This window comes from Mustela putorius, unplaced genomic scaffold (genome assembly GCF_011764305.1).
Source record: "Mustela putorius furo isolate JIRA1106 unplaced genomic scaffold, ASM1176430v1.1 tig00000585_pilon_pilon_pilon, whole genome shotgun sequence".
NCBI classification, from domain to species: Eukaryota; Metazoa; Chordata; class Mammalia; order Carnivora; family Mustelidae; genus Mustela; species Mustela putorius.
The window spans coordinates 12,702,433-12,712,225 of NW_025421424.1; the positions used below are offsets into that span (position 1 = coordinate 12,702,433).

General features: G+C 35.8%; 1 protein-coding gene across 1 annotated transcript in view; it reads left to right on the forward strand.

Moving 5' to 3' along the window:
- The window catches only part of LOC101689910 (calcium-binding mitochondrial carrier protein SCaMC-1-like), a 132,095-nt gene extending 124,277 nt beyond the window's left edge, over positions 1-7,818 (forward strand). The window contains exons 10-13 of the mRNA XM_045081988.1: positions 2,169-2,276; positions 4,888-5,062; positions 6,445-6,588; positions 7,700-7,818. Of these exons, the coding sequence (XP_044937923.1) occupies positions 2,169-2,276; positions 4,888-5,062; positions 6,445-6,588; positions 7,700-7,818 (546 nt within the window). The remainder of the gene's footprint in view (positions 1-2,168; positions 2,277-4,887; positions 5,063-6,444; positions 6,589-7,699) is intronic.
- Positions 7,819-9,793: the final 1,975 nt, after the last annotated feature.

Genomic DNA, 9,793 nt, shown 5'->3' on the forward strand with positions numbered 1-9,793 from the left:
TGCACAGAACTGTCCAGATTTGATGTGGGGCTCTGGAAGGGTCTGCCATGGCTAGCAAAAGCCTGCTTAGGTTTGGGGCCCGAGAGTTGCTTTGGAGATCAATGGAACATAGGGTTTTATGGGCTTTGCTTATGGATTTTCTAGCATACCATTCTTTCAAAAACTTCCTATACCACTTCTCTGTTTGTTTCCAGTCAACATCACGTGGAGTAGCCATATCTAAAAATCTCTTCTCTGATGTTTTATTTTCCAGTTCCTGTGCTTAGTCATTCATCCTCTTTCTCATTTTTATAGCGGGCTACATTGGTGTCAACTAAAACAATAGGCTGGAATTGGATGGCAACACCTGACTTTGTCAGCTAGGCAAGCTCTTGGACATCTAATTTCCTTCTGTTGGGGTACAGAGCAGGTGGCTTTTCCTACTTGGAAGCCCACCATTCTTGACTACTGAGCCAGCCTAAGAAAACTTCCTTAGCAGAGCTCCATTTCCTTCCATTTCTACTTGCAAATTGGCTTTGGAGAAGGCCCTATGGCTGAGAAGTAGAGAGATGCATTAGGTCATGTGTTAATAGATCTTGCTAAAAGCAGCGAGGAGTGGGCAACACTGACCAACATTCTGAGGTTTACAGTCAGTTTTCCTAGCACTTCAGGCTCAAAAAGCACACAATCTACTTTCCAAATTATCACAGCAGGCAGTTTTATCAAGCATTTCCACAAAGCATTAGAAAGATCATCATCTTCTCAGACTGCAGTATCTGTGTCCTAACAATAAAGCCAGTGTCACATATTTTAGGTTTAAGTTAATGGTAGTACCCTGTATCTAGTAACAAATTCCTGTTCCTGTTTGGGTTCATTCTAAGCTGTTAAAACAAACAGATTCCAAAGTACAGTAGCTTAAATGAGATAAAGGCCAGTGGTCTAGAGTTAGTGGTACAGCTCTGCCATCTTCAATATATTGCTTCCGAGGTTGCTTCCATCTTTGCCATTCTTTTGATTGAAGTCAACATGGTATATGGTGGAAGAAAGATGAGTCTGGGGCAGGCGTCTTTAAAGAGATGTCAAAATTTGCATACTCAACTTCCTTTCATATCTCACTGGCCAAAATTAGTCACTTAGCCACACAACCTAGCTCCAAGAAAGGGCAGGAAATGTAGTTTGCAGCTGTGTCAACTCTGTTACTAAAAGGAAGAAGATATCGGGTACAGGGAACATATAGCAGTCTCTCATATTAACTGAATCAATCACACTTTTTTTTAAGATTTTTATTTATTTATTCAACACAGAAAGATCACAAGCAGGCAGAGCGGCAGGCAGAGAGAGAGGAGGAAGCAGGCTCCCCACCATGCAGAGAGCTTGATGTGGGGCCTGATCCCAGGACCCTGAGATCATGACCTGAGCCGAAGGCAGAGGCTTAACCCACTGAGCCACCCAGGCACCCTTCAATCATACTTTTTCATGGAGAGGCACTGATTTGAGAGCTAGAGTTAGTTCATAGAGAATAGCTGAATTATATTGATGATAGGCCTCTAGAAAAGGCAAACAGGAAAACAAGAGAATCAGTTTGCTAAGGCTGTCTTGGATCCTAAATGAGTTCCCAGCTTCAGTCTCCATGAAACTTGACTTACTTTAGTTCCTATGAAGCCTGACCTCTGTGCTGATATTTGTTTTCCTTATTTCTACATGTGTTATTGCAATAACCTCCCTGCTACTTAAGCTAACAAGAGTAATCCCTTGTTCCTTGTAAGGGAAAGAGCTTCTCACATTGTTACTATTCTTGATTAACCTGTAACCAAATATTAAGTACCCTGCATATGTAAGACCTGGAGTGAAAAAGAGATAACAGATACAGTCCCTGACTCCTTTTTTGTCATTTGCATGCTCTCTACGAAATAGCATATTCATGAGTATGCTTAAGTGATTTAATGTTGTTAACTCATTCTGTGGGTAAAAAATAAGGGGAAAAGGAGGCCGAATAGAGAAGTCTCACTTATTATCTCAGACAACTAATGGCATAAAAATTAAAATCAAGTATTCCTCTAGATGCTAATGTCAGGTTTCTGGAATACTTTTTCAAATAATTTTATACTACTAATTAATGTTATAAACTTAGAAAAAATATGTATTCTATTTCAGCAATATTATACATTTCAATACTTTTATTTATACAGTATAAGAATTGGCTTAGTTTTGATGGTGCTAAAGTAGAAATTATTGAGAGATTTATATCTGGCTCATTGGCTGGTGCAACTGCGCAGACATGTATTTACCCCATGGAGGTATGTATTATTATAAAATTTTAAGTAAAGTAATACATCCAGTTCAAAGTATAACTTTTAAAAAATATTTATTGAGGGGTGCCTGGGTGGCTCAGTGGATTAAAGCCTCTGCCTTCGGCTCAGGTCATGCAAATCTGTATTGCATAGACACTCAGGGTCCCAGGGTCGATCCCCACATCAGGCTTTCTGCTTAGCTGGGAGCCTGCTTCCTTCTCTCTCTGCCTGCCTCTCTGCCTACTTGTGATCTCTGTCTGTGAAATAAATAAATAAAATCTATAAAAAGATGTTTTAAAAAATTTATTTGAGAGAGAGTGAGGGGCGTGCAAGCCAGGGTGGGGGGCGGGGTAGGGGAAGGACAGAGAGGGAGAAGGAAGAAGCACATTCCCCGCTGATCTGGACTCCACTCTGAACTCAATCTCACAACCTTGATATCATGACCTGAGCCAAAATCAAGAATTGGGTGCCCAACTGACTGAGCCACTGAGGTCCCCCCACAAACTATAACTTTCAAAATAAATGAAAATAGATCAGAATTTTATATAATAAACAGCTTTATAGCTACAGTATTTAAATCTCATGCCAAGTGTTAATTGGCCCTTTTGTCTGTTTATTTGGTATCAAGGTAGTATTGTAGATGTATCAAGAAGATTAAAAAAAAATCATTGCTTGCATGCTTGATTGATAGAATCACTTGGTCATTAATCAGATCAAATCTGTATTGCACAGACACTAAGTTTAAGGTATTTTTCTAGATGCAAAGACAAATCAGACAGGCATTTTGGTCATGAAACTTATAGATTAGATGGGGAGATAAAACATTATGTCAATAATGATGATCCAAAATATAAAATATAAATTCTAGAAGAGAGGTCAATATGAAGTGCTATCAAATTCAGAGGGGAGAAATTATTGCCAGCTAGGAGCTTCATGAAAGACGTGAATAGAATATATGAGTGTGGCTTAGATTTTGGACATTCAGAGATAATGAGAAAAGGCCTTTTAGGTGGAAATAATGACTTAAGCAAAGGAATGGAGGCAAAAGAACAGATACTTCAGTTTGGACTGGATAATACCATGGATAATGGGTTGGGGCTAGATCAGAAAGGTTCTTGAACGCAGTGTAAGAAATATAATTTCAATTTCTTTAAAAAAAATAAGCCATCAAATACTTTGGAACCTGAAATATAATCTTGGGAAAGTTGTTTTAGAGTGAGAGAGACTAGAGAAATGAGCTAACTACATACAAGAGATGGTGTGAAGTGATAGTAAAGGCTTAACGTACAATACTGACTAGAGAAAATGGACTCACGTTAGAGCCATCTTGAGAACTGACAGCCTGACGCAGAAAGGAAGAAGAGGGAGGAAGAGGGAAAAGAAGGCAAATTTCTGTCTGGGTTGTGTGCTTGGGTGTTTAGTTACATCTGAGTTACATCTCTAATAGAATTCAAGAGTGGTGGAAGTAGCCCAGACTATGAGAGAGTGATGAGTTCAGGTTGGTATGTATTTAATTTGAGTCGTTGGCAGATACCCACGTTATGATTTTCAGCAGGCAGTTGCAACTGTGATATCGAGATTTGAGAGGTTTCAGGTCTTGATGTGTCATCAGCAAAGAAGTGCTAGTTAAAGTCATGAGATTACTTAGAAAGAAAGTAGAGGGTTTGTTGCTATTGTTTGTTTTGTTTTGTTTCGCTTTTTAATACTGAAAAGAAAAACTTTGAGAAGACCTTAATTTAGGGAGTAAGTGGGGAAAAAAACCTGCCAGGGAGTACACTGCCCTGGGGAGGGTAGAGAGTTTTGAGAATGAGATTATCCAAAGCATGGGGTGGTGCAGAGAAGTTCTCAAAACAAAGCCTTCCAACTGATGACTCAGAGCCAGCTCCATCAAGATACACAGTTTGCCCAATCAAGAAAAGTTCATGCTTTTTTTTTAGTTGTGGCTCTTTTAGAGAACCATTTCTTGCAAGTATTTTTAGTGCTCCCTTAAATTAGATTAATGGAAATTAAGAGGACAAGGAGTAAGTTTCTATCAGGAGAATTGCACAGGAATGTTGATCACAGACAGACTACTGAAGCCTACTATTGCCTTCATAGTGCCTGTTATGTTATTACTTTATGAGCACGTTTAATCATATTAAATGGTTATTGTTTATCCACCTCACTGTTACAATAGTTCCCACAGTATATATTTTAAGTATATACAGAATGTTATTTTTCATATTGCTTCTTCACTTTAGCATGACCATATATATATATTTTTAAGTTGGAATTTGGCTGTAGTTGCTTTATTTTGAGGCAACAGTGTTATCTCAAGTGAGTTTGTTTTACAGTATGTTGCCTTATAGCACATTAAATGAGTTTGAGCAGATGTTATCAATTAAAACCATAGTGATTCATTACATTTTCCTGTTTAAATAATTTTTTTAAAACTGTACTGCATTAGCTGTTTATAGTTAAAAGCCAGTTAGGGAAAGGCTAAAATTATATTTAAGATTACTTTCTTTTTTGATTTCTATGATAATTACTAAACATTGTATATAATGCAGTTTTCTGTATTGCTAGATGAGTTGAGTGAATCTGATCAACATATTTTTATAATATTCTTCACATTTAGGTTCTAAAGACCAGACTGGCTCCAAGTAAAACTGGACAGTATTCAGGGATTATTGATTGTGGCAAGAAGCTTCTGAAGGAAGAAGGTGTTAGAACATTTTTCAAAGGTCATATTCCTAACTTGCTAGGCATTCTACCTTGTACAGGCATAGATTTTGCTATTTATGAGGTGATTTTATTCTCATAATATGACATTATGTGTTAGATTTGAAAATGTGGCATAATAACAGTCTTCATTCTAAAAATCTAGTTGTAAGTCACTTTACATGAAGTAGTTTCTGACCAAGAAGTCTGGTTGAGTTGAATGGATTTATTTGGCAGTTCATTTTATATCTTAATTGTCTAGTATTGTAACAATAACTTTTTGGTTGGTATTTTGTGTGAATTAGGCTTTACTGATAATATTTATAGACAAATGCTGATATGATGGTTCTCAACTTTTGGCAAGTGGTATCACAATCGTATGAAAGATAGCCATTTTTTTAAGGACTTAAAAATGCATATATCTTTTATAGATGTTTAAAGAATTGAATAATATAGTAGGTATTTCTTTTCTTCTTTTTTGCTTGCTTCTGTAGTCTTATTAAAATAAATTTGTTCCTCCTGTTTATGTTGGGCTCCCTCCATTCTTTTATTTCTTCAGTTCAATATCTTTTGCTTTCTTATCAGAGTAACAGTGATGTTACACATTTCTCTTTTTACCATTGCATGACTAATAATTGCACTGAGTAAAGACATTTTGAAATATATTTTTTCAAAAGCATCACATTATATATTTCATAGTAATTGTTTCAATATATAATGGTAAAGCTGTAACCTTTGATCAATGAACAGTTCTAAAAGCATTTAGTGATCTTTTAACCCACTATTTTGAAATAATTTCCTCTAGCCACTTTTATTCAAGGAAAAGCAAATTTGGAAAGATGAATCTCTCTTAAAAGTTCAGAAAATGTAGTTTTATTAACCTAAAGTGGATTATGCAGTCTTCTCTACATTATTCTGTTTATCCCTCTGAGAATCTCCAGAATTTTGCTTGGGTCTTGAATGTCATTACAAACCAAATCAACTAGGCAAATAGAACAAATAAAACCAAAGAAAACAAAAGCACACAGAGAGATGCAAAACATCTCAAACTAAGATGAGAACTCAAACTAAGGTTGTCTGAATAGTTTTTTTTTGAAAACATCTGTGTGCCCTGTCCCTGATAGGGCAGTATGCGGGTAACCTCCTCTGTACATGGAGTTGGAACAATCTCTTATAAAGATTTTAGAGAGAACAGTTACAAAAATCAAGCGGTTAAGCTTGACTCTTATTTATCAGTGTTATGACTTGATAACTCAGTTTCTCTGAATTAGTTCCTCATTTATAAAATTTGAAAAGTGGAGATGACAATATGGATTTGTCAAGTTTCTGTAGGGATTAAGTGAGATAACATCTATGAATTTATGCTTAGTATAATTCTGTAATCAAATTTATTTATTGAAATTGAGTGAGCGGGGAACTTTATTCTATTTAGACTTGCATAGTGGTTAAAGGATATTTACTACTATCTTCTCTGCCAGCTGTTGGCTCGAACATCACATAAGAGAGTCTGTAGACCCTGGGATAATGATTTTACCGGGATGTAGTATATTGTCTCACACATGTGCTCAAATAGCCACCTTTCCTCTGACCCTTATCAGAACTCACATGCAAGTTCAAGGTGAGTTTTTTTTTTAATGAAGTAATAAGTTAAAAGGTGGTGAAGAATAACTTTAATGAAGTATGAATAAAAATTAAGTTAAAAATCATTTAAAATAATTAAGGTTATTTTAAATGAGTAGAAATTAATGATTTTAAAAAAATAGGAAAACTGGAGATTTGATAAATCAAAGCAGACTCTGATTTTTAAGGCACAAATCTTGAGTTTATTGTTTTATTATAGAGCCTTTTGTTAATTTTAGATTTTATTTCTTCTCCAAAGTTCTGCTTGGGACTTCACACATTTCCTTCAGTTACTAATGATCTCTTTAAGGAGCTTGTAATTGGGAAATACCATGACAAGCAATAGAAAAGATTTTGCTTTCTTCAAACTAAGTCAACAGTTACTCAATGTGAACACGCAGTTTCCCCTCTAGTTCTGCTCTCATTGTTATATTCTGCATCAGGAATGTAATACATTTGTGGAATTGAAATTGTATTGCAATCCCCCTAGTAAGGAGATATTAAGCAGAAGGGAGGGTATCTGTTTTGCTCTCTCAAGTGAAAGGTTAGAAATTTAGATTTTAAGAAAATACCTTTATCACCTTTTAAGAAGAGGGGAAAAAAACCCTAGCATAATTCTTTTATTATCTTCCTTAGCAAATTATTTAAGGAGTTTTGTGGTGATGTTCTCTTTTCTCCTCTTTTTAGTAATATTTTCAGATTTAATTTATATTGCAATCCAGGTGGGGAATCTCTGTATCCATTCCATCATCCACCCATTGCCCTATCCAAGTATTTGTGTCATACGCATTTCCAAATGCTCTTTTGTATTTTATATCTGTGTTTTTCAGTATGGTAACCGCTAGTGACACATGGCTATAAGACACTTGAAATGTTGCTAATTCAATTAAGAAACTAAATTTTTAGTTTTACTTAATTTTACATAATTTAAATTTGAGTAGACACAAGTGTCTAGTGGCTATATTGAACAGCACAAGACCATTCTATAAGTAGGGAGAGAGTAATATTCTAAAGTAATTTTAGCCTCCATAATTCTCATAAATCATTGGACTATCTTAATGTACAAAGACTGAATATTGAATTACACTGATTTTTTTTTCAATTTATAGCACTGGAAGAAAAAGAAACGACAACTTCTATGATTCATCTCATTCAAGAGATACATAACAACAAAGGAAAAAGGGGATTTTTCAGGGATCTCACCCCAAATATCTGCTTCCTGCAGTAGGCATTAGCTGTGTAGTTTATGAAATAGTGGGACAACATTTGGGATTAATTTAAAAGTGAAATATCAAATTGTTGTCATTACCAAAATCACTTAGTTGTAAGATAATACCTGACTTATAAAGAGAAATTTGTCTTTTCCTAAAAGGGAAGACATATCAAATAATTGTTAAAACATTTTTTATTTATTTCCATTATAAAATTTATAAATTAAATCATCATTTTAGTAAAGTTCTTTAATAATATAAAATCCTTAATAGCCACAGAATTCCATTCACACTTCCCACTACTCTCCCTTGAATCCTAACTTGAAACTTCTTTTTACTGGCTTTGGATATACCATGGTAACATTATAAAATATTTGGTCAGTTGTAGCTGCTTGTGTTAACCTTTTTCTATTTAAATAATTTTCTGAAAAGCTGAGCTTGAAAATGTTTTATACACTAAAACAAAAATCACTACACTTAAAATCGGTGTTACAGCCAATGATCACAGTATCTCCTTTTTAAGCAAAATGAAACATTGGTTTCCTAATTTCTTCACTGTTCCTTCTATCAGATTGTGGGCAGAATAATGATAACATGATAACCTCTTTCTTCTCTGGCTACTTTATTTGTAAATATAAACATTGTTGGTTCATTTTTATTCTTGATATTTTTGGCTGTTATAGACAAGTCAATATTGAGAACAAATCAGCACCGGACAAATTTTTGTTTTATCTTCTGATTGAAAAAAATTTGAAAGGAAGAATTTTAAATATTAAATCGATTATTTCATACTTGTTGAAGCAACTCTTTTTTTTTAATGTTCAGTTAGCCAATGTACAGAACATAATTAGTTTTTGATGTGGCGTTCATTGATTCATTTGTTAAGTATAACACCCAGTGCTCATCACAGCATGTGCCCTCCTCAATACCCATCATCCTGTTACCTCTCTTCCCACCTTCCTTCATTCTGAAACACCCAGATTGTTTCTTGGTGTCCCTAGTCTCTCATGGTTCATCTCCCTCTCTGATTTCTCCCCCTTTGGATTTCCCTTCCTTCCCATATGGTGGTCTGTGCTATTGATTATATTCCACATACGAGTGAAACCATATGATAATTGTCTTTTTCTGCTTGACTTACTTCACTTAGCATAATCCCCTCCAGTTGCATCCATGTTGATGTAAATGGTGGGCATTCATCATTTCTGAAGGCTGAATAATATTCCATTGTGTATATGAACCATATCTTCTTTATCCATTCATCTGTTGAAGGGCATCTTGTCTCCTCCTACAGTTTGACTATTGTGGACATTGCTGCTATGAACATTGGGGTACATGTGCCCCTTCTTTTCACTACATCTGTATCTTTGGGGTAAATACCCAGTAGTACAGTTGCTGGGTCATAGGGTATCTTTCTTCTTCTTTTTTTAAATTTATTTATTTATTTTCAGCATAACAGTATTCATTATTTTTGCACCACACCCAGTGCTCCATGCAATCCATGCCCTCTATAATACCCACCACCTGGTTCCCCAACCTCCCACCTCCCACCCTTTCAAACACCTCAGATTGTTTTTCAGAGTCCATAGTCTCTCATGACTTACCTCCCCTTCCAACTTCCCCCAACTCCCTTCTCCTCTCTAACTCCCCATGTCCTCCATGCTATTTGTTATACTCCACAAATAAGTGAAACCATATGATAATTGACTCTCTCTGCTTGACTTATTTCACTCAGCATAATCGCTTCCAGTCCCGTCCATGTTGCTACAAAAGTTGGGTATTCATCCTTTCTGATGGAGGCACAATACCCCATAGTGTATATGGACCACATCTTCCTTATCCATTCGTCCATTGAAGGGCATCTTGGTTCTTTCCACAGTTTGGCGACCATGGCCATTGCTGCTATAAACATTGGGGTACAGATGGCCCTTCTTTTCACTACATCTGTGTCTTTGGGGTAAATACCCAGGAGTGCAATGGCAGGGTCATAGGGAA